The sequence below is a fragment of the Zalophus californianus genome, chromosome 2, assembly GCF_009762305.2.
Source record: "Zalophus californianus isolate mZalCal1 chromosome 2, mZalCal1.pri.v2, whole genome shotgun sequence".
Classification (NCBI taxonomy): domain Eukaryota; kingdom Metazoa; phylum Chordata; class Mammalia; order Carnivora; family Otariidae; genus Zalophus; species Zalophus californianus.
In genome coordinates, this window is record NC_045596.1 from 29,960,009 (window position 1) to 29,986,413 (window position 26,405).

General features: G+C 36.9%; 1 protein-coding gene across 1 annotated transcript in view; it reads left to right on the forward strand.

Annotated features, from left to right (window-relative positions):
- Window positions 1-26,405, forward strand: part of DTHD1 (death domain containing 1) — a 60,583-nt gene that overhangs the window by 9,105 nt on the left and 25,073 nt on the right. The window contains 7 exon segments of the mRNA XM_027600119.2: window positions 269-384; window positions 386-448; window positions 1,536-1,650; window positions 1,653-1,779; window positions 12,344-12,508; window positions 20,733-20,746; window positions 21,747-21,981. Coding sequence (XP_027455920.2) covers window positions 269-384; window positions 386-448; window positions 1,536-1,650; window positions 1,653-1,779; window positions 12,344-12,508; window positions 20,733-20,746; window positions 21,747-21,981 — 835 coding nt within the window.

Consider the following 26,405-nt stretch of genomic DNA (forward strand, 5'->3'; position numbering starts at 1 on the left):
GATAGGATTCCAAAAATAGTTAATATTTGTGAAAACACTAAATGTGATTGTGGGGGAACTTAATTTAAATTTAAAAATGTATTTATTTCTCTCGTTTCTATCATGTAGTTCAAGTTTGAGAAACTAATATCTACCTGAGCATCCCTTTGGAGTTAATGAAATCTTTCCCAAATGTGGGAGATTACAGGGAGAGCAGATAGAGTATATACGGCAGATATACCCAGAACCCTGCTGTGTTAATGTACTTTCATGTACTCAATCTGTACAGGGGACCTATGTGGAGTGAAAGTATACAAGTTGGGTGTCTTTTCTGTTGTGTCTTGTTTAAAGAAAGAGTCCTTCATAGTAACAAAGAAAGGCCTTACTCTTAAGCCAAGCATGGAATTCCTGAGTGTCCTTAAATTACCCTCCAGGGGTTTTCGGCTCGCCAGTACTGGTACAATTAAAGGTAAATATTAAAAACTGGTGAGTTTCTTCTCATAGCTTTTGTGGGTCAGCAAACATGGTCCAAAAAGGATAAAGAAGGTACAACTATTTAATATACCAGTAAACGAATTCTTTTCTTATACTTTCAATGACCTAACATACAGTGTTATCAGTGATAAAGTGATGATTTAGAGCATAGTGAATCTCATTCCAAAATAAATCCCTGCTTTATTTGAAAGCTTTCTTAGCTACTTGTGTGTGTGCGTGTGTGTTTCTTAATGATATTTATTGACAAAAACATGTTAAGTATCTATGATAAAACTGAAGCCAGACATTGGGACATTCATATGAGTCAAGATTTGCATCTGAAGGCTGGCAAACAGAAGGCTAATCAATTAAAATATTTATAATTATGACTATTTCGTTATACTTAATCATAAAACAGCCCTTTTTTGGAATGAGGATTTAATATATAAAAACACTATTTGCAAGGTATACACAAGATGTATTGGAGCATCACTGCACCTTTTAGAAGATACACTTCCTCAATATTTCCTGCCCTTGCAGCCTTGACTGTCCCCCATGCTCTCCTGTTTCTCCCAGTTTTTGTAAGTGGTTAGCAAAAAAGAAAAAGTAGGGAAAAAACCATATTATGAGCAATTTATTCATAGATATTTTCCATAAACTTGATATTTTAGAATCATGCTAGCTATTTTTATTGGCCATTCTTATGTGAGAGGAAACAAATAAATATAGTCTTGTTTTTCTAGTTTCTGAAGATCACTTGATCTAACAACAGTTCTAATTAGAAATTATGTAAAATGTCTATTTTGTTTTCTAGGTCATTTTGTTGCCTACAATTAAGAGTGTTTCTCGGTTATTTATAACATAGGACAGGGAACCTAGATTTCAGACAGACTTTGTAAAAGGGGGACCAAATGATCTGTTTTTTATAAATTAATGCAGTGTTGATTCTAGTCAACAATGCATAAAGAAATGTATAAAACTAGGTTCTATCAAATTTTCAGAAAATTGGCTTAGATATGTGCTGATACTTTGCATCTTTTGTTATTAAAATATATGAATATATGTATTTTTTCCTTGTTTACGTCCAACCAGTTGACCCATCTTTGGTGACATATTTGAAAGCACGGCAAGATACTTCCTACCCGGTAGTATCCACAAGCCCTCTGATCCATGTTAAGCACCCATCAATACATCCTTTCCAAAGCCAGTCACTGTATTCCTACCTTTTTCTCCACACCCTGATGAAAAGACTCTTGGATCTGGGATAGATCATAAAAGAACAGTTGGTGCCACAACAAACAGGATCATACCTTTCTACCTCAACCAGTGAGTTAAACCCTAATATCTCTGACTTGATGATGTGAATATCCTGTTATCCAATCTCCCCACCATCTTATTTTCATTTTATTAGCGAGAAGAATGAAACTCAATGAGATTAAGAACTTGTCCAAGTATCTACATCTACCAAGTGGTGCAATTTTGGATGCACCCACATATCTCTAGATCTATTCATGCCTCTGTGTAGCCATCATTTATTTAGTTTGAGGGCTGCAAGGCTGGAAATTAAGAAGTGGATTATTTGTCTTTTCCCACCATGTTTGCAATTTAGGGAGCTGGCAATAGTAGAATATTAGGTTATGGCTGGGAGAAGAAATTAAACTTTCCCTCGTGTTAGATAAGTGAGAAAGAACATAAAAATATATATGTGATCCAGTTATTTTGCTACTTGGGAGATATATATATATATATATATATATATATATATATATATATATATATTAGTGGTAGTTTAGTTAATCCACATTCCTGTGTATCAAGGTAAAGTAAGATTTAAAACCAGAAATATCCTGGAGCTTCCAGTTTAAAATGTACCAGTCTAATAGATTAAGACATTCTCTTTTAGATAGTCCCTGAAATACATATATATATTTTTAAAGATAAGAACTTAATCCTTAAAATGGATTATACAGTATTTCTACTGTATATAGAGGACGGATGGCAAAAGATTAATAAAAATAATTTGTGACTGATATGTACTTTCCATCATAAAACAAAGCAGTTCCATTTGCAAGAAAGATGATGGAAAAATAACTTGTCCGTTCCTGATTGTCAAGTCCCATAGTCTGAGAAATATAAATTTATCTCTGTAATACACAGATTTCATTTTTGGGACTGATTACATCAGTGTTTCTTTGCCCCTCTTTTGCTCTAATTCCACATCCCTCAGAAATGACAGAGTGGAATGCAGAGAGAAAAGGCAGCATTTTTCATTGTCCAAAATGAAATTCCCTTAAGTATAGGGATAAGAAGAGAGACAATAAGAGCCCTAGTAGAAATCATGCTGAGGGTGGCACATTTTCATACTCTTAACTGATTCAAAACCTTTAAAATCCAGTTATCCCAGGTAGGAGAAGATTACACGTGGTAATCCAGATAAATGATACTCAGCAAAAATGATTAGACACTGAAAATTGATTTCTAAATTATGCACATGGATCTGCTCTCCAGATCTAAGAAAGTGGCTACCAAACCAGACGTAGGTAGATGAATAGTCATTCAAGATTAGGGAAAAAAGTCCTACATGGTTTCTTAGGGAAAAAAAAAACTTAATACCAATCAAAAAGATTTCAAAAACAGAACAAAACCACCAAAAAACAAACTATAGAAATAAAGGAGGAGAACATCATCCTGACGTTTCACAGTAACTTGAATAATGAGAATCACAGTTCCCTGGAGTGTATTACGGAAATCTATTTTGGATGTTTAGTAGTATCCAGTAAGCAAAATTTCCGAGAGGCAGAAAGCAATCAGGATAGATAGGCCAGAAAAAGATGAAGCCAACAGGATGACATACAAAGATAACAAGCAGAGATGAAAAGGGACATGGGCATGATAAGGAATCGTTTGAAATGATGTCACCTAATAATTATGGTACCATCAAAGGAGCAACCAAAACAACCATAAAAGAAGCAATAATCAAAGGCATAGTTGAATTTAATTTCCTGATGTTGATTAAAGCCTTGACTTAGAAAGTGCTGATTGATTACTAGACACAATATGGAAAAAACAAAACAAAACAAAACCAATGCCTGCATAGGCATGACATGGAAAATGGAAATGTACATTTAAATAAAATAATTCTATAACAATCCATTCAGCAGAAACAGATTAAGCAAAAAGGAATAACATCAGTCTCCCCTCTGTCTCATTCATAAAAGCAAAAAGCAGAAAGGAAAAGTTTATGTGGCAAAGGATAACAACAACAACAAAAAAACCCCACAAGAAAACAGCATGGTGATGTTAAAGAGAAAAGATGACATAAATAAAATAAGCAGTTACATTAAATAGATATAAATGGGTTAAACATAATCTATACTATTGCTTTTTTTTTAAATTTTTTATTGTTATGTTAATTACCATACATTACATTATTAGTTTTTGATGTAGTGTTCCATGATTCATTGTTTGCGTATAACACCCAGTGCTCCATGCAGAACGTGCCCTCCTTAATACCCATCACCGGGCTAACCCATCCCCCTACCCCCTCCCCTCTAGAACCCTCGGTTTGTTTCTCAGAATGCATCATCTCTCATGGTTCGTCTCCCTCTCCGACTTACTCCCCTTCATTCTTCCCCTCCTGCTATCTTCTTCTTTTTCTTTTTTCTTAACATATGTTGCCTTATTTGTTTCAGAAGTATAGATCTGTGATTCAACAGTCTTGCACACCTCACAGCGCTCACCATAGCACATACCCTACCCAATGTCTATCACCCAGCCACCCCATCCCTCCCACCCCCCACCACTCCAGTAACCCTCAGTTTGTTTCCTGAGATTAAGAATTCCTCATGTCAGTGAGGTCTGGAGGGTGTTATACTATTGTTCATCTTACATAAATCTTTAATGTTTAATACCTTCTATGCTGTATTTGAGGTGATTTCCTTAGATTTGTCATATATTTTACCATTTTTTTAAATATTTTACCATTTTTAAATCAGTTGTTTCAGATATTTATTTCACTCATTGTAATTCTCATTTCTAAAAGGCTATTGCTATATTTTAAAAATCTTTTTTTTCCAAGATACTCTGTTTTTCATTAAGCTTTCTAATTCATTATCCCTTTAATCATTATAAACATACTCATTTTATGGTTTCATTCAGATTATTCTATCACCTACCTATTAACATGATGTTTACTATTATCTATTAGCATGGTGTAATCTAGTACATTGTCTATAATGCCGGTTCCATCCTTAGAAATTCATTTCCAAGTATTGATTATGATTTTGTCAGATCAACTTTTCTTCTCCCTTTCCCTCCTGCCCAGAGCTGCTTTGCATGTTTGTTGATTTCTTGAGCCAATGTTCCAAGAGAGTTTGGTTGTTTTTGTTGTTTCTCATTTCATGGCCAATGCTGCCCTTTCAGGATTCCAGTTTTATGACTGAGTTAGTTCCAGCTAATAGCTAGAGGCTGTATCTAATGTGCCTGATAATATGTTAAGCTCCAGCCCCCACACACCTGGTGTGTATGCATGGTTGGTGGGGCAGGGTGTGTGTTTGGAGGAGACTGATAAGGGTGGGAGTATCCATAGAATCATTTACTCATGTTCCCTAGGGAGAGAAGAGAATTCTAGCTTTCTGAGATTTTTAAAAAAGATTTTATTTATTTGAGAGAGAGAGAGAGAGAGAGAGAGAGAGAGAGAACGTGTGAGTAAGCACGAGCTGGTGAGGAAGGAAAAGGCAGAAGCAGACTCCCTGCCGCGCAGGGAGTCCTCAGGGCTCCAATCCCAGGACCTGGAGATCGTGACCTGAGCCAAAGGCAGCAACTTAACCTACTGAGCCACGGAGGCACCCCTAGCTTTTTGAGATTTTGTTAATTTCCAGACCTAAGGGATTTTCTTTCTGGCTTTTGAGTTCCTCCACCTTAGTCTGTGTGTGTGTGTGAGAGACAGATTTTTGTCCAGCATTTCTAGGTAGTGGGAAGATGGCCATTTGTCATCAATTCAGTTAGCCAAAGTACCGATTTCTTTTTTCTTCTCTGTTTCTTTGCCCTAGTATATGCTCTCTCTGCTAGAAAATCCTTTTTTTATCATGTTCAGGTGAAGAACATTGGTTTATTCTGTAAGTGGTAGCTCAACTCTTTCCTTATGTGTCAAGACATTCTAAGATATCCAGGAGGGATTGAGTTTCTCTTTGTGTCAGTCCCCTTCTTTGTACACATCCTATATCATACTATAGTATTATTAAATTATCTTTTCCATTTAGCATCACTAAGCACAAGTACAACATAGTAGGTGCTCAAAAAACGTTGCATGAATTAAATAAATTAATGAATGCATTTGTGGGAATGTAAGTAGTATTAGTAATCCTTCTATACTTTTTAACAATGCTAAATTAGTATTTCATAATATGATCTGTTGTTATTAATGCGAGATATGGTAGATGCATTTTCTCTATCCAGTGGAGCATAAAACAATAAAATGGGACCCTACATCAGCTGTTTATTTAACCTTCTTTCATCAAAGGGTGAAAATAGGTGAACATTTTCTATGGAAATCGGAACACAATGAAGCACTCCATGCCTCATAAAATAAAAAAGATAAAAACTAGTTGAGGCCAAAACACAGCCTAAATAATAATTAAAGGTCTTTATTACATACATCACCTTCCTTTACGTCTGAATGATTTCTGGGAAAAGATGAGTGTCATTTAATTATGAACCAGAAAAGATTTCTTGACAGTAATGAAAGGTGAAATTAATTTATTAAATAAAAACTTATTCCATATTATATAAGAAATATTTTAGAGAGTTAGATGGGAAAACAATTTTGCTCATGAAGAATGCCATTTCTGCATAATGCTATTGGTTTTAAGATGATCTTGTTCAAATGTAACATGTGAGTCATATACAAGAATATTTGTGAAATAGATGTGTCATATCACATAAGAATAAAATAGACAAGTTGGTAAGACTACCATGTAACTTAAGAAATCAAAAAGAGCTGATCCCCTAGAACAGCCAACACAAGAGAAGAATAGAGATGGAAGAGGGGCACTACCTGACTTCGAGACTTACTGTAAAGTTATAGTACTCAACACAGTATGGAACTGGTGAAAGAATAGGCAAGTAGATCAGTAGAACAGAAAAGAGAGCCCAGAAATAGATCCATATATATATATATGTATATATATATATATATAAATATATAAATATATATTTGACTATATAAATATTGTCAAAATAAGTTGACTATATATATATATATATATATAGTCAACTTATTTTGACAAAGGAGAAAAGGCAATGCAATGGAGTAAAGACAGTCTTCTGAGGAAAACAAGTGCTGGAACAAGTAGATGTCCACATGCAAAAAAATGAATCTAGACACAGACTTTATACTCTTCACAAAAATTAACCCCAAATGAATTATAGACATAAATGTAAAATGCAAAACTATAAAACTCCTAGAAGATAACATAAGTGAAAACCTAGATGACCTTGGGTATGGTGATGACTTTTAGATACAACATCAAAGGCACAATCCATGATAGAAATAACTGATATGCTGGACTTCATAAAATTAAAAATTGTCTCTGGGAAAGACAATATCGAGAAAATAAGATGAGCCACAGACTGGGAGAAAATATTTTCAAAAGATACATCTAATAAAGGACTATTTTCCAAAATATACAAGGAACTCTTAAAACTTAACAATAAGAAACAAAAAACCTAATTAAAAAATGGTCCCAAGACCTTAACAGATACCTCACCAAAGAAGATATATAGTTGGCAAATTAGAATCTGAAAAGATTCTCCATATTATGTCATCACTGAGATGCTAATTAAAACAAAAATGACACATCAATACACATCTATTAGGATGGCCAAAATCCAGAACACAACCTTAAATACTGGTGAGGATGTGAAGCAGCAGGAATTCTTATTCATTGCTGGCAGGAATACAAAATGGTACAGCTACTTTGGAAAACTGTTGGTTTCCTACAAAACTAAACATACTCTTATCTTAAGCACTTCTTGGTATTTAGCCAAAGGGGTTGAAAACATGTCAACACAAACACCTGCATATAGATATTATTGAAAATTTATTCGTAATTGTCAAAACTTGGCAGCAACCAAGATGTCCTTCGGTGGGTGAATGGATAGATAACATCTATCCAATAGAAAATTACTCAATGCCAAAAAGAAATGAGCTATCAAGCCAAAAAAGACATGGAGACATCTTAAATGCATATTACTAAGTGAAAGAAGCCAATCTGAAAAGGCTGCATACCATATGATACATACTGTAGGACATTTTGGAAGAGGCAAGACTATGGAGACAGTAAAAAAATCAGTGGTTGCCAGAGGTTGGAGTGAAGGAGGGACAAATAGGCAGAATACAGAGGATTCTTAGGGTGGTGAAGACGCTTGGCACGATACTATGATGATGGGTACATGTCATTTTATATTTGTTTGAACCTATAGAATGTACAACACAAAGAGTGAACCCTAATGTAGACTATGGATTTTGGGTGATTATGATGTATCAATGTAGGTCCACCAATTATAACAAAAGTACTACTTTGATGGGGAATATTGATAATGTAAGAGACTATGCATATGTGGGGGTAGGAGCTAAATAGGGAATCTCTGTACCTTCCTCTCAATTTTGCTGTAAGCCCAAAACTGCTATAGAAAAAATAAAAGAATTAAAAAAAAGAAACTATCCTTGAAAAGTTCCCAGCAATGTCTATTTCTACTTGTGGAACCTTTGAACAGATCTTTTTTTATCTTGGGAAAAATCTTCTGAGTATCTCTTAATTGTGTGGCCTTAAGGCAATTATCTAGGAAAAATATGTCGGGGCACTGTTAGACCTCAGAAAGGCAGTCTGGAGTGGACATCTGTTGCTTTGTCTGCCGAGCCACTTTATTTGTTGGGAATTGTGTCACAAATTCTGGAAATTGTTCTTTATATCCATGTGGACGTAATGGGATTTTCGTTTTTCAATGTCCCTGTTAATTATAATTGAACACTTGAACCTAAATGGGCCAATTAATTCCCTTAATGCCTGGAATTTTGATATGGAAAAAGTCTTCAACTCAAGAAATAGGAAGGTTAATTATTCTTGAATAAACAAATTGATTTAATAAAGGTTAATTATGTTTTACGGAACTCCTAATACATCAGAATGTCCTGTGGAGTGTGATCAAGTGCTATTCAATAGTATTGCTAGGCAATACTAGATGTGAAAGTTTGCTAATAGCATATATAGAAGGAAGAGTTTATTTGCAGAGTTGTTAAGAACAGCTGGGATAAATAAGGATGCTGCCAAATCATTTAGTTTCAAGATGAGGTATATCTATTATCATATCAAAGTCTAAATTTGAGGTGATGGATGTGTTAACTAACTTTACTATAATAATCATTTTACAACATATACACGTATTGGATCATCACATTGTACCCCTTAAACTTACACAATATGTCAATTACATCTCAATAAAGCTGGAAAAAAATGGAATCTAATTTTGATCTTTATATCATTAAGGGTTTTTTTCATTTTAAGTGTCAGAAAAGCAAACTCGAAATTTTAAGGAGAAAGGAATTATTTGGTTCATGTAAATAAAGTCTGGGGATATATTTATCTTTACATTCCTCTTAAACCAGAAAGAACTTAGTCTCTCTTTTCTATTTCTGCCATCCTCTGTGCCAATTCCATTCTCTGACAGGCTTGTCCCTCATGCTGGCAAGATAGCTACATCTTGATACCTCCAAGTTCAGTGGAAAAGGGGAAGCTGTCCCATGGATATGCATAAAGGCCCTGAGAGTTATTCTCACTCTAAACCAGCTACAAACCCATCACTGAACAGATCACTGGGACCGGAAGGATGATGCACTATACAGGGCAGGCTAGGCTAGGTTATGGCATGTTAACAAAAACCTGAATTCCCGAGGGCTGATGACAATCTTTATATCTCACACATGCTGTGTTACCATCAAAGGCAGGCCGCTTCTTGGTTATCCTTACTCCAGGACTCAGGCTGAAAGGCAACCACTTTCTGGCTGCTGTCATGGTAGCAGAAGAAAAAGCTTTGGTAGATCTGCATGAGCAATTAAATTATTGGTCTCCAAGTGACATTCACCATTCATTAACCAGAACTAGTCATATGGCCTCCCTCAACGATAGGGGGATAGGAAGTGCAATCCACTCTGGAAAATGGTATGGAGGGTCCTCAAAAAGTTGAAAATAGAGCTATCCTAAGACCCAGCAATTTCACTACTAGGTATTTACCCAAAGGATACAAATGTAGTGATCCGAAGGGGCACCTGCACACCAATGTTTATAGCAGCAATGTCCACAATAACCAAACTATGGAAAGAGCCCAGATGTCCATTTACAGATGAATGGATAAAGAAGATGTGGTATATATATATATATATATATATATATATATATATACATACACACATATATACAATGGAATATTACGCAGCCATCAAAAAACGAAATCTTGCCATTTGCAATGATGTGGATGGAACTAGAGGGTATTATGCTAAGCAAAATAATTCAATGATTGAAAGACAATTATTATATGACCTCACTGATATGTGGAATTTAAGAAACAAGGCAAAGGATCATAGGGGAAGAAAGGAAAAAATGAAACAAGATGAAATCAGAGAGGGAGACAGATCATAAGACATTCTTAATCTTACTTAATCTTACTCAAACTGAGGGTTGCTGGAGTGTTGGGAGCGGTGGGGTAATGGGCTGATGGACATTGGGGAGGTTATATGTTGTAATGAGCACTGGGTATTATATAAGACTGATGAATCACAGACCTGTATCCCTGAAACAAATAATATATGTTAATTAATTGAATTTAAATTAAAAAAATTTTAAAAAGGAGGTGCAATCCTATAATGTGCTCAGGATGGGGAAAAATGGAATTTTTTGGCAAACTGTATTAATGAATGCCAAATGCACTATTTGGCTCAGGTTTTACACCCACCTGGACCTGGGAGTAGGGTCATTTCCACTACAGCTGAGAACCTGCAGGTCCCCACAAAAATTTAAGCTATTGGTAGAAAAAAGAGTAAGAATTGTCATCAGAAAAAGAAATCAACGAAACATTTAATTAAGTTTCTAGTAAATGATCAAAGTTTGGGTTTCAGTTTTAGTATATCTTCCTATGTTAATAAATTATTAACTTCGAGGGATTACAAAATTTACTCTATTTGTGGTTTTAAAACAAAACCCCAAAACTAAACGCTATTTCTTCCCTATCCTCCTTATTTTAAGTTGGTTGATTTCCTGAAGGAATCAGTAGAGTCTAAAGTTTTCAGAGTGGACATTTTAAATCTGGCTTAGTTCCTAATTTATGGGTTATAGGACAGCTCAATCTGTAAACATTAAGGTGGTTTTAAAGCCATAACTAATTCTTTTTTTTAAAGATTTTATTTATTTATTTGAGAGAGAGAGAGTTAGAGAGAGCACAAGAGCAGGGTGAGGGGCAGAGGGAGAAGCCGACTCCCCTCTGAGCAGGGAGCCCGATGCAGAGCTCGATCCCAGAATTCTGAGATCATGACCTGAGTTGAAGACAGACACTTAACCAGCTGAGCCACCAGGCGCCCCGCCATAACTAATTCTATTTACAAATAAAGATGTGGGTTTCACACTTGGTCTTCGTTCTTAGTAGATAGCTAAAATGGTTCTGAAACCCTTGTGAGTAGTAGCCTTATTAGACCATTTTTTTCCCCCTACAAGATGTTCAGTATCGAGGACTTTTTTTCCTTTGTGAGGAACAGATCTCCATTTAAGTGAATTCAGGAAAAGAGAAGTTTATTGTAAGACTATTCATTCCATCTCTAGGACTACATGAATTCTTTCAACGTGATTTTTCTCCTTTTCTCTTTTAGCATCTCCTCTATTTTCCCTTTCTTACTAATACCTGTGCTTATTATTTTCATAACCCAGGGCACTGCGGCTAAAGGACAACAGTGACAAGTTATAATCTCTGAACCTCTTAGACAAATTCTAAAGAAAAAGGATAAAATTTGTAGGGTGCTGAAAATTCGTCTACTATGAGTCAGTTCAGCTCTGGCTGGTGGAACATAGCACACGGTACATACAACTGCCCCTTTCGGAGCATTTGTGTGGAGCAGGTTTAAAAGGAAGGAGAACTGTGCAAGAAAGCTAACTGGCTGTATCTGTAGGAAGTAGGATGAGAATATTAATGCCATTAATGCTTACTACAATTACAAGCGCTTTACAAACACTAACTTTGCTCTGTGACGTAGATACTGTTATTACTCTCATACTATAAATAAGAAAATGATGATACAGAGAGATCAAATACCTTCCCGTGGTTTTATAGTTAGTAAGATGCAGATTCACGCAGGATTTTAAAGTAGGCAGTCTTGCTCCTGAGTCTGTGGTCTTACCCATCAGCCTCCTCCACTACTCTCGGCTCTTCTGAAGCATCTGGATTCACACCTGCGAGTTTATTAATGTTTTGGGGTTTTCCCTTAACTCTTTCGCCAGTAATAAAATGCTTCTCATTCTCCGAAGCTCATCACAAATATTAATATTTTCACTCTGCAAGCTTCCCTGAGCACCTTCCTTCTGCTGCTAAACCATCCTGCACTTTCCCTTAATTACCACACTGATCACCTTGTCCTGTGTTTGGATAACACTGTAATACCATGAGCTTCTGCAGAGAAGGGTTATATATTTCTTATCTTTGTATTCCTGGTGCATGGCATAATTCCTGGCATATGGAATATACTTAATGTATTGTTATTGGATTATTCACTTAATGAAAGAATGAGTGCATTAAATAAGATTTGTGCCACACAGATTTTACCAGTCTCTCTTCTGCTACTATTGTATAGGACAAAAAGCGCTTCCATAAGAAAACCTGGGACCAATGCCTGTGAATCTTTGAAATTACTGGGATTCAGAAGCCAAGACAGTGGTTGGTTTGGGCTGGATGATGTGGTAGTGAGAAACATGCAGAGTGGCTTGATATCATTTGAATTGTGTGAATGTTTAGAGAGGTAATACAATAGTAAACAATAAAAATTGACGATATTATATCCTGATGATTTATAATTGATGTTTACAGAAATGGAATTATAGGATTAAATTTTTATTCCTCAAATAAGAGTATCAATAGCTCTTCAGGGTGTGCTTAAAATGTAAACCGGAATTGATATGAATATGCTACCTATAATTTCATTCATGAGAGTTTAATAAGTGCTTTCGGAAACCACTCATAACTTAGATGTATTGTTTAAGTTTTCTTTTAACTCCCAAATAGTTTTAAAATAGCACCTTTATTTATGAAATTCCATAAAAACAGTAATTTACTGTTCATACCATGCTCATCTCATAACTATGTATATGTAACTGAATTCATTATTTCTGTGTCCTCATTTTGCTTTCTCATTTCCATGTTTTCTAGACAGTTCATTATGAAAAGAGTTTTCGACAGTTTTCCGGCTCATGAGGAGCAGATATTCATAAAGAGAAGACAATCCTATGGCTAAAGATAGCTTTTATTTTAAAATGGAAGATCTTACATCTATAATTGTCTTGGGTCAGAAACAGAGTCTAAGATGAGAATTTATTGATTTATTGAGGGAGAACATTTAGGTGAATCCTATAAGGGAATGAAAGAAACAAGTAGAGCAAGGGAATAAGATCAGAAAACCTCTGGTTTCAGTAGAAGTTTTACCTCAGCCTGATACCTGAGGGAAGCTCTGGAGCATGAGGACCAAGAAGGCTGGCTTTACAGCCCTGCATCAGTCAGTCCTTGTCCGTGGGTGCAGGGATGCTCTGGCTGAGGGGGCTCCTGTAGGGCAATTCTCTGGAGAAGAGTTGGGGGAAATGTGTGAGGGCGTAGTGATCCAGCCCAGAGAAAGATGTGTGTATTAGTCTGCCAGGCTGCCTTAATAAAGTCCCACAAACTAGGTGGCTTTAACAACAGAAATGTATTGTCTCATAATTCTGGAGGCTAGAAGTCCAAGATCAAAGTGTTAGCAAGTTTCATTCCTTCTGAAGACTGTGAGGGAAGGATCCGTTCCAGGCCTCCTTCTTTGGCTCATAGATGGCCATTTTCATGTTCACATGGCATTCTGTGTGTATGCATATTTCTATGTCCAGATTTCCCCTTTTTATGACACCAGTTATATTGGACCTAATGACCACGTTAACTTGATTACCTCTGTCAAGACCCTATCTCCAAATAAGGTCACATTCTAAGGTACTGGGGGTTAGGCCTCCAACACAGGAATTTGAGTAGAGGGGACAAAATTTAACTTATAACAGGGTCCATTCACAACAGTCTTTACCACACAGTGACAGAGATAAAAACATTAACCCCCACTTAATTATGACATATATTCTTTGTCCCATTGGTAGTAAATGGATGATCTTGATTATCTTTCCCTTCCATAGTTTGAAGTAATACTCTTTGGTAATGCTAGTTAAAGTATAATTTAAAAGATATTGGCGGAGATGCAGAGAAAGGGGAACCCTCCTACACTGTTGGTGGGAATGCAAGCTGGTGCAGCCACTCTGGAAAACAGTATGGAGGTTCCTCAAAAAGTTGAAAATAGAGCTACCATATGATCCTGCAATTGCACTACTACCGAAGATACAAATGTAGGGATCTGAAGGGGTACGTGCACCCCGATGTTTATAGCAGCAATGTCCACAATAGCCAAACTATGGAAAGAGCCAAGATGTCCATCAATAGATGAATAGATAAAGAAGATGTGGTATATATATATACAATGGAATATTATGCAGCCATCAAAAGGAATGAGATCTTGCCATTTGCAACGACGTGGATGGAACTGGAGGGTGTTATGCCAAGCGAAATAAGTCAATCAGAGAAGGACATGTATCATATGACCTCACTGATATGAGGAATTCTTAATGTCAGGAAACAAACTGAGGGTTGCTGGAGTGGTAGGGAGTGGGAGGCATGGGGCGGTTGCCTCATAGACAGGGTATGTGCTATGGTGAGCGCTGTGAATTGTGTAAGACTGTTGAATCACAGACCTGTACCTCTGAAACAAATAATACATTATATGTTTAAAAGAAGAAGAAGAAGAAGAAGAAGATAGCAGGAGGGGAAGAACGAAGCGGGGAGGGGTGCCTAGGTGGCACAGTTGTTAAGTGTCTGCCTTCGGTTCAGGTCATGCTCGCAGGGTCCTGGGATTGAGTCCCACACAGGGTTCCCTGCTCAGTGGGAAGCCCGCTTCTCCCTCTCCCACCCCCCTGCTTGTGTTCCCTCTCTCGTTGTGTCTCTCTCTGTCAAATAAATAAAATCTTAAAAAAAAAAAAAAAGAATGAAGGGGGGAAAATTGGAGGGGGAGATGAACCATGAAAGACTATGGACTCTGAGAAACAAACTGAGGGTTCTAGAGGGGAGGGGGGTGGGGGGATGGGTTCGCCTGGTGATGGGTATTAAAGAGGGCACGTTCTGCGTGGAGCACTGGGTGTTATGCACAAATAATGAATCATGGAACACTACATCAAAAAATAATGATGTAACATATGGTGATTAACATAACATAATTAATAAGAAATATATATAAAAAGTATGCTGCCATATTTAGAGCTGATCTGAGCCTGGATAATTGCTTCATCCATGAACATCTGTTTAGAATTTGGTCTGGTTTGAATGGTTTCCTGACTGCTAAGAGTTTCATTAACGTCACTCATGAATCTAACTATCTGGTTATCAGCATGCTTGATTTTGAAGAACGCTTGGATGAGAATGGCTCTCTCCTTGGGTGTTGCTTATGATCAGTGCTTTCACATACCAGTGCAGTTGCCTCCTAAATACTCCTCTGCTTCTACTATTAGCCACACGAAATCTAATTCCACATAGGAACAATAGTGGTCTTTTAAAAATATAAATCATACTTTATTACCCCATCATTAAAACCTTACAATTATCTCTTATTTTATTTAAAATAATAACTAAACTTCTTCTGATGTCCTATGAAGAATCTGACCTGGGATCGGTGGACTCCTAAGAGATGTGTGAATAGAACTATATTCCAGTATAATTATCTTATTTATACTTCCACTTATTTTATTTTATATATATATTTTTAAAGATTTTATTATTTATTTATTTATTTATTTATTTATTTATTTATTTATTTGACAGAGAGAGATGGCAAGAGAGGGAACACAAGCAAGGGGAGCTGGAGAGGGAGAAGCAGGCTTCCCGCTGAGCAGAGAGCCCGATGCGGGGCTCGAACCCAGGACGCTGGGATCATGACCGGAGCCGAAGGCAGACGCTCAAAGATTGAGCCACCCAGGTGCTCCTGTATATTTAAAAGACTACTCTGAGAAGCAATCAATAGGTTTCACCAAACTCCAAAAGGGTCCATGGCACAGAAGTGGTTAAGAACCTCTCTCTGATCTAGATGACATACCCTGCTTACCTCTCATCCGCATATTTATCTGGTGCTTTTTTGCTCCCATTATAAATCTTACCACAGTTTGAAATTATTTTATTTATTTGTTTATTTACTTTTCATTCATATACTTATGTTCTGCACTGGAATGTAAATTTCATGAGGTTGATGACTATGTCTTTCTTGCTGTGTACCTCTGAGCCTGGTACGTTGAGAACTTGGTACATCAAGAGCTTTCAATAGTATGCAGTAAATGGGTGAATATATGACAATACTAAGAAAAACAGCGCGAATGAATATGAGAGGTTGCAGGATAAGGGGGGAGAAGTGGGGGAATAGATAAAAAAAGAGGTAAAAGAAGATGAAGGGAACGAGAAAAGAAAGAAAAAGGAGAACACAGAGAAAACAGCTGTATGAGAGAAGAGATTAAAAAGATTTTTGGAGAGGGCGCCCGGGTGGCTCAGTTGGTTAGGCGACTGCCTTCAGCTCAGGTCATGATCATGGAGTCCTGGGATCGAGTCCCGCATCAGGCTCCCTGCTTGGCGGGGAGTCTGCTTCTCCCTCTGACCCTCCCCCCTCTCATGCTCTCCTCTCTCTCTATCTCATTCTCTCTCTCAAATAAATAAATAAAATCTTTAAAAAAAAGATTTTTGGAGAAGTTGCCATTCCAGTGATTTCTTTTTTACTAATTCAACCACTTCCCCTCTGTAACTTCTTTCCTTGATGTGGAATAGAATCTAACAGGTATGCATGCAAAAGCCAGGGGTAGGGGAGAAGTCAGGCATGGGTTTTATGGGGATTTCTGGCCCAGGAATCTTGTGATAGACTTGACTTGAATAATATTTTCGGTTCACTTATAAACTGATACGGATCTCATTGATTTTTTTTTTTTAAGATTTATTTATTAGACAGAGAGACAAAGCGGGAGAAGGAACACAAGCAGGGGGAATGGGAGAGGGAGAAGCAGCCTTCCTGCTGAGCAGGGAATGTGATGCGGGGCTCTATTCCAGGACCCTGGGATCACGACCTGAGCCACTTAACGACTGAGCCACCCAGGCGCCCCGATCTCATTGATTTTTAATGATGCCTATTTTCTCTTTGATTCTGGAAGTTAAGCCAAGCACCATTGGCTCTTTGTTGTCACAAAAATGATGCAGCTTGAAGCTAAGGCTGCCCTTTTTCTGGCATCTCAGAGATGAGGCCCACAGTGTCCCAACGTGAACTGTCTTTTCCACTTCCACATTCAGTGTCCCAGCCAACTGAGTCAACTGGCAGGACTTAGTGAGTGAGTGACAAGGGTATCAGAAAAAGGGAAAGGGAAGGGTGAGGAGGGAGAGGAAGGAAGGTAGAAGAGATCCCTTTCTACTTGGCTTCCAAAGCAGAAACCACATTTCCACCCTCAGACAATCTCTCTAAGAAGAGATAGTCAAAAACTGGAAGTGCCCCACCCAAACTAACGAGGCCAGTGATTTTCCTGTAACACTGGGGACAACAGCTGTGTTTACCTAGTGCCCTAAACAGGAGTGAGTTACTGTGCTTCTTATCAGCAATGGTACTGAGTGTATTATTGCCTGTAATTGGGAGGGGGAGCATAAACTAAAATAAGAGTGCTCGAGGAGGCCAGCATATTGGCAATTTCTCCATGTAGGGGATGGAGAAGAACTCATCTTCACGCGAGGGAAATGAATCAGACAGGATGCCAGATAGCATCTGCTTTGCCTTTCCTAGAGACCTGTGCTCAGATTGGGGCCTCAGTGGATTTTTCGCCATCTAAGAAGAGCAAGATTCCCAGGAAAACACTGATACCTCCTCCTTTCATTAGAGCCTGTGATAGTTTCTCTGACATTCAAAGACATACAATTCAGATAATGTCTGCTTAGAGGGCTCTCCTCCCCACCCATCCACCCCACCCACTTCCAGTTACCTCCTACTGTACTTTCGTACCTCACCTTGATGATCATGTTTAGAAGAGTGTTCCCATCTTTCCTGATTATGTCAGTTCTTATCTTACTTTTTCAGATCTTTATGTACTTCTCTTTTGTGTACATGGCCATAGAGACAATCTTTTTTTATTCATTTAATTGTTTGATCAATATCTGTTTCTCTGACTACAGTCCCTTGAGAGCAGGTCCTGTTCTGTTGGTGGGCACCAGTCAATCCCCAGCACCTAGTACAGTGCCTGACAGTTAGAAGTAGTATTTGTTGGAAGAATGGAAGACATTAACATTATAGAATTATGCAATTAAAAGTATTTAAAACTTTAATGGATTTAGATGACTGTTTTTTGAGAAATGTCAAAAATTTTATATGTATTTATATAGAATAGAGATGATTCTTTTGAGTGAGATCATGGGACATGTACTTTCATTCTCCTTCTAAGAGAAAATAAGATAGGTGCTCCCCTGGGTTTTTTATATTAGCCTTTGGCATCCTTCTGAATATATACTTTCATTCTCCGGGTTAGAGCTGTTAATTCGTCACTTAGACTTCCTATTGCATGTCATCTAAACCCCCAGTGCTCACAAAATCCAGAAAGTGCCAGGAAATGGGCAGATAAAATTTGATATAATGACACTTTAGCATGACCCATCAAATCTAGTAATTCCTAAAGAGGTCTGTGTGTGTCAAAGTTGCCCTGAATGCCCTTTGGCCCAGGGAAGTGTCTTTCCCAGAAATATGTGTAGGATGTTAGAATGAGCACCCTTTTATTCATTCAATAAAATTTCCTGCCCTTGTGTATATTTTTTCTACTGGAGAGAGACAGAGAAGCAAATAAGTAAATAAAATGTACAGTGTGATGAGAGGGAAGTGCCTTATAGATGAATACAGCAAGGAAAAGACATCAAGAGTCTCAGAGGGAGTGGCAAAAAGTTGCCATTTTAAATAGACTTATGAAGGAGGACCTTTATGAGAAAGTGACATTTAAGCAGAGACTTGAAGAAGGTGAGAAAGGAGCCATCATCCTATCTCAGGGGAATTTGTCCTGGCCTGAGGTATTACAAGTGCTACTGAACAGAGGCATATGTGTGCCTGCTCTGTTTGAGGAACAGCAAGGAGGCTGAAATGGGTGGATGAGAAGTGAGAGGACTGTTGTAGGAGAGGAGGTGAGTACTGACTATTCCTTGAAGGTCATAGCAAGGAGTTGGCCTTTTATTCCAAGGGAAATGGGGAGCCATTTTGTTAACAGAGGAGTCACATGATCTGAGTTGTAGAATAGATTCTCAACACAGTTATAATCTCAGAGGCAAAAGAAGAATTGGGGAGATGAGTTAAGGAGCCATTATAATAAACCAAGCATGGGATGGTGGTGGCTTACAGGTGGAGGTGGTGGAGATGTGTTAAAATGCAGGAAAACCCTGAGCCAGTGGTTCTTACAAAATTCTTCTGGTTCTCTATTTTGCTAGCCTTTCACTTACTCATCTGACTTTTCTAAGCATAAGCATATATTTTCTAAGCAAAAGCATATATTTCCACATTTGTACTTTCTATGTCATCTTTGAGAAATATTCCAATTCCCCTCATTGAGAAGAAAATATATTGCTACAAGGTATATCTAGTAACATAAGTAAATTCTATATTTCTTCATATGGCAAATATTTATTGAACAGCTACTATTCCAAGGTCTTCTAGGAACTATATTATATAATATATTGAAGAGAACGAGGTTCTCAAAATGTCAACTAAAGGTTGATTTCATAATTTTGAAATGCAATAAATGAATTTTGCTTTTACTTCTCTAAATATGCCAATGTGGGAGAAAAAAAGTAGAATAGTGAAATTTCTTTGTGCTGCTTATCCATTTTTAAAATTTTTAAAAATTTTTTTCAAGGGGTATTCAAAATATAGTGCTATATCTTGGCAGCAATGAAATTCCAACTTAAAAAAAATCTAGACTTTCTATTTATAATACTAAGATAATGCTATTTATTACTAGCAAATCCTCAAAAATTTCATCTTTATTTCATATATAAACATGAGATTTACATTACAGATCTTTATTTAAAAAAATTAACTGGCAATGGGAGGCAGATAAACTTAAGATCTAAACCAATGTAGTTATGCCTCACCCTCATTCTTTATATCCTGCATCCAAATTATCCCTTATGAGTGATTGAATACCTGGCAGGGAGTATCTTTCAAAGGATAGAAGGAGACATTTATTAAGTTGTATTCTTTTGGGACCAAAGTAACAACTCTAATAGTATGGAGTAGAAATTTGTCAGGTGTTACTCCAGTGATCTAAAAACTCTAAGTTAGCGAATTTACTAGGTGATATTTTAGTGACTCCAAATTTATTTTTCTTTTTACCAGAGTGAAACTCTTTTAAGAAGGCAAGCCCTGGCTTGTCATTCCTTTCTTAGGATGTCCTAGGAATTGTTCTGTTCAAGTAGCCAAGTTGCCTCTAAAATATAAACTTATGTGAAGAGACATACTCCAACACATTTCATAACCTGGAGTTATTCAAATTCTAGATTTAACTGTGCTTTAGAGATTCGCCAAAATGACATCTAGCAGTTCAACAGGGAGAAAAATATTGGTGTCATCTACATCTCTCACAGAACTCTTATTTCATTGGGCAGGTTTTCCATGAGAAAGAGCTCTGAGTAGTCAATGTTCAGGCTTCTAGAAATAGGAGGAAGTTGCAACTTCTATATAAAGGCTTCATGTTGATGTTAAAAAAATATTAAGTGGGTTGTTTTTTATCATACAAATTTAAACCAGTTGAAGGATCCTGCTTTTTTCTTACATTTGCTATTATTACTGTCACCTACTGAGCACTTATTATGTGCTAAGCCCTTGTGCCGATCATTTTAGCCATATTATTTCTTTTCATTCCCAGAACAATCCTAGGAGGTAAGTTTTATTTCTCTTGTTTTAAAGATAAGGAAGTTAAGCTTCCAAGAAGTTCAGAGATGTGAAAGGACTGGATAAATATTACAATGTAGATAAATAGTTGGGCCGGCCCTGGATCTAGCTCTTTAAGTTTGAAACATACTACCTTAACTGTTACAATATAGCTTACATTTAAATTATGCAAAGGGTAATGCAGACATGCCTTAGGGAAAATGGCAGTGTCTGTTTTGCTTTTGCAATGACAACATAAAATTGTCCTGGTAAAACCCCCATGAGTGAAAAGTAATCTCCACTAAAGCTCTGTTATATTCAATGAGCAGTTGAGAAGATATACCCTTATTTGGCAGAATTAATCAGGTTTCAATAAAAATGTCAGTAACATGAATCTAATAAGTCTTCCATTTTAAAGTTTTGCTAAAACATCTCTATTTCTGTGATGGTGGAAATGTTTTGCATCTGCACTACCACATGAGGTAGCTACTAGACATAGGTTGCTATTGAATATTTGAAATGTGGCTGGAGTGACCGAGGAATTGATTTTTCATTTTATTTAATTTTAATTAATTTCACCTTAAATTTTACAAGCCACACACTGCTAGTGGCTACCGTACATCTAGAATGCCTATTGGGAGGTCATGATAGGGTCCCATATGCTATTAATAGTTAGGGGAGATAAAAAAGACAATTATTGAAAGGTAAAAATGATTTTCTAAATACAGAAAGAACTGAGTATTTCCAATAGCTTTTTGTTAGAGCAAAACGGAATGGAAAAAGAAAATCAAAGATTATTAGATTGAGAAGAAGCCAGAGAGCACCTGGTCCAAATACTTTTAGTAATCTGCAGTCTCAGCCTATTGCTGCTTAAATTTTGGCAAAAGGCAATGACACCAAAAAAGCTTAAAAAGTTTTAAAAAGTCAAGTAGTTATTTGGATTTTAAAAAAGTAAATAAGACAAAGTGGTATATTTGAATAGTAACAAACGTATTTTACTTCTTCTTAGGCAATGGGAAGGATTATGGAAAAGATTACAAGCTTATTTTTCATTTACAAAGAAAACCCAGGCTGGAACTCCAAATCAAAGAGGTGGATGAATTTGGAAACTATAGCTGCCCTCATTATAAGGGCACCATTGTAGTTTATAAAATACCTAAAGAAAAGGTAGTCCACAACTTGGATCAATCTCTTACACTTGATGAAAACCATTATCAGTTGCCAATTTGCAAATTACCATTGAAGTTATTTTACTTCCCTAACTACCAAATTTTGTTAATTCTTCATAATTCTCTACCATAATCTATACTTCATGCATATGGATACTTAAGGTTAAAAAGAAAGGCAGGTCTAAATTTGATAAGGAAGGAGTGGGTAGCTACAGTTTTAGAGTGGTGGAATACATATCAGGATTTTCACTTTCTTTCATAGCGACTTTCTAACAGGAATAATTCAAGTTGGTCTGGTCCTGATAGTATGTTCTTAATGGTTATGGAAATAATGTCATTCATTTTCTGTAACTGCATCAGAATAACTGGAAAATCATTTATGAAACACTGAATATATTTCAGAGCACAACACATTTAAGAAGTCATGTGGTGAGCAGGAAAACAACTTCAAATATTTTCATCCAGACTTATCAAATCCTGTACACTAAAGAGTGAATTACTCTTACCTAAAATACTTATTCTTTTTTTTAATTTTATTTTATTATGTTATGTTAATCACCATACCTTATATCATTAGTTTTTGATGTAGAGTTCCATGATTCATTGTTTGCGTATAACACCCAGTGCTCCATTCAATACGTGCCCTCCTTAATACCCATCACCAGGTTAACCCATCCCCCCACCCCCCTCCCCTCTAGAACCTTCAGTTCCTTTCTCAGAGTCCATAGTCTCTCATGGTTCGTCTCCCCCTCCGAATCCTTATTCTTAACAGGAAAGTAAGATTGAATTGTTTCTCCAAATAGGTCAAACAAATAATTTTATTGCTATGCATACTATTTTCTTCAATGATCCAGGACTTAGTACTTCTAAAGTATATTCTTAATGAGAAATAAAACTGAAAAGTTCACTTTATCACTCCAAAGAGTAAACTTATTCTTTAAAGATGCTAAAATTATTTTTTCATGTTTTTGCTTTGTGTTATGAATACCAGAAATATGTTTTCTATACTGTTAGATTTTTGTACTGATTTTAACTTAATTAACAAAGTAATTAATAAATTTGACAGGGGCGCCTGGGTGGCTCAGTTGGTTAAGCGACTGCCTTCGGCTCAGGTCATGATCCTGGAGTCCCGGGATCGAGTCCCGTATCAGGCTCCCTGCTCGGCGGGGAGTCTGCTTCTCCCTCTGACCCTCCCCCCTCTCATGTGCTCTCTCTCTCATTCTCTCTCTCAAATAAATAAATAAAATCTTTAAAAAAATAAAATAAATTTGACAAATATTAATTGAACTTCTGAAATAGGTTATGTGCTATGCTAGGCATTATGAAAAATACAGAGATATAGAGGATAATACATGCCCCAAAACTGTGTTGTCCTAAATGATAGCCACTATCCATATGTGTCTGTGGGGCACTTGAAACATGGCTAGTCCAAATTGAGATGTGCTGTTAAGTGTAAAGTACACACTAGATTTCAAAGATGCAGTACAAAAAAATATAAAATAAGTCATTAATCAGACGAGATCGGGCGCGTTCAGGGTGGTATGGCCGTAGACTAAAATAAGTTATTAATCATTTGTTTATATTGATTTTATAGTAAATTGTAATATTTTGGTTATGGGGCTAAATCAAATATATAATCATAATATAAGTAATGTAATAAAATATATTATTACTTAACCCTGTAAAATTAATTTCACCTGTTTAAAAAAGACTTTTTATGTGGCTAACTAGAACATTTCAAATTACTTATTTGTCTCAAAATATATTTCTATGGGGTAGTGTTGTTCTAGATGATTTACAATCTAGCAGAGTATGGAAAACATGTACAGTGGACCCTTGAACAACTCAGGGTTTAGGGGAACCAACCCCTGCATAGTCAAAAATCTGAGTATAGTATTGGACTCCCCCAAAACTTAACCATTAATAGCTAACTGTTGACCAGAATTCTTACTCATGACATAAACAGTTGATTGACCCATATTGTATGCTATATGCTTAATATATTGTATTCTTATAATAAATGAGAAAAGAACATCATTAAGAAAATCATAAAGAAAATACATTTATAGTAATGTGCTATATTTATAAAAAAAATCAGTGTATAGGTTGACCCATGCATTTCAAACTTGTGTTCTTCAAGGGTTAACTGTATACAAAATCACCTTATAAGACAATAAATGATTGGACTATTGGGATAAATTGTACTCATAGTTGTTCAGAGGAGGAAAATAGCTTTTCTGGAAGCTGATGCTGGTAGAAATTTCATGGTGGCTATAGCATTTTTTTTTAAAGATTTTATTTATTTATTTGAGAGAGAGAGAGACAGATAGTGACAGAGATAGTGAGAGAGAGCACAAGTGGGGAGGAGAGGGAGAAGCAGGCTCCTGCTGAGCAGGGAGCCCAATGTGGGGCTTGAGCCTAGGACCCTGGGATCATGACCTGAACCAAAGGCAGACGCTTAACTGACTGAACCACCCAGGAGCCCCTGAGTATAGCATTTTATCTGAGCTTTGTAAGTTGGTAGAAATTTGGCCAGTGGAAATGAAGAAAAAATGACAAAAAGGAATGAATTGGCCTGGAGGTGGTAGGCATAGCTTAACAGGGATTCATAATTCATATAGTAACCATTATAATAACTTCTAATGTCTCTCAAGTGTTTTACACGCCCTATATTATTAAATCTGCACGAGACATTATCACTGTTCTCATTTTACAGGAAAGTGAGGCATAGAACTTTTCATCAACTTGCTCAGGGTCCCATAGCTAAGTAAGTGTCTGACTAGGATACAAATCCAGAAAATCAGCTTCCCACATGTGCAACCACAGTCTGCTCTTGTCTCTTAAGCAGATAAAACCAGGATGTAGATAAACTCAAGGACATAAGATGGATTTTAGGACTTCCGTGTTCACCCCTGCAGTTGTAAAATAATTTCATGAGTATTATGCTTTAGTGTAAAGGTGATAGGAAAATTATATAATTTTATATAATTGATATATTTATATAAATGATATGACCTGGATTCTGGTCAGTCAAACTGAAAGTAGCCATAACAGCCGAGGTGCTGGGTTGTTTAGAGACATTAATTCTTTACTTGCTGGTTTGGAGGAGATTCTAGGGTTCTTGGAAGGCATATGTAGGGTAGCAGTCTATTAAACCACTTATACTTAAAAAATTTCATTTAAGAACAGTATAGCTGTATAAATGTACACCCACTATCAGTTTTCCCCCTGTGCATTTTCATCTCCATCTTAGGGCCTTTGCACTTGCTGCTCACTACACTCGGGACTCGCTTCCCTCAGCTGGTCATATAGCTGGTTCTTTATCATTCTGGTTTCAGCTTACATATCACCTCCTATGATTTTTCCCCCATATCCTTTTCTAGAGTCACTCTTTAACCCATGAGCCTTTTAAAACTTACTTTGTAACTCTGACCATTAATTGAAATTATTAGATTTATGTATTTGTTCATATATTTTCCATTTGCCTTTGACCCTTGAGAAAGCAAGCTCCATGAGTGAAAGACCTTGTCACCGTATTCTGGCTGCACCGTCAGTGATTAGAACAGTGCCTGGCACATCGTAGGTACTTTAAATATTTGTGACTGGATGAATGAGGGGGAGGTGTGTAGCGTTCGTTAGATTCTAAAAATTTAAGAACTATGGACTTAATGGAATATTCAAATTCTCTTGAACCAGTGGTTTATAGCCTCATTTGCAAACATTTAGCTGGCAGAGTTGATTTGGATCTACGTGAAGATTCCAGTGCAGAGGAAGGGGACATTGGGGACATTCTCCAGGTGGCTCAGTTTAGCACATGACTTCCTCAGCTCACTCTGTTGTTCTGCTGCTATAGGGACACTGGTGGGAGACGGTAAGGGGGCTGTTGGAACTCTCCGGCAGGAGGTAGTGAGAGCCTCAATGTGATGATGGCAAACAATGGAAAGAAAGCCCCTTATGGAAGAGAGGACAAACGTGAGGTCTAAAACACGACACAAATTCAGCTTTCAGTTTTCAGTGTTTTCTCTGCGGGCTACCTAACTTCATGAATCAATGAGCCAAAGTAGCCAAGCTAGTTGGCTTAGGGTTTTATATAGATTTTGCTCCATAAAAATCCATGTGAGTGATTGTCCAGGTCTTTTGCCATAAGCTCTTCCTCTTCCTTGATTCTAGCAAACCATTCCTCACCTGCTTGCCTAAACAAATCCTACTGGTCATCCCTTATAGCTCTGCTGCGGTGTGACTTCTCCCAGGAAGCCTTCCTTGACTTCTCCTTCTGTATAAACTTTGGTGTGTTTGGTGTGTGTTCCCACAACACCCTGCACTTTCCCTGTCGCTGCAGTTACTGTATTTTATTATAATCACTTGATTCCCAGTAGACAAATATTTCTCAATTTTTGTGTTTGTTTTTGCCCTCCTAAGGAGTCTTTTTAGACATTTTTTCCTCTAATCAACCCTCCCCATTAAATTTTAATATGACAGACATATAGTATGCATATTTG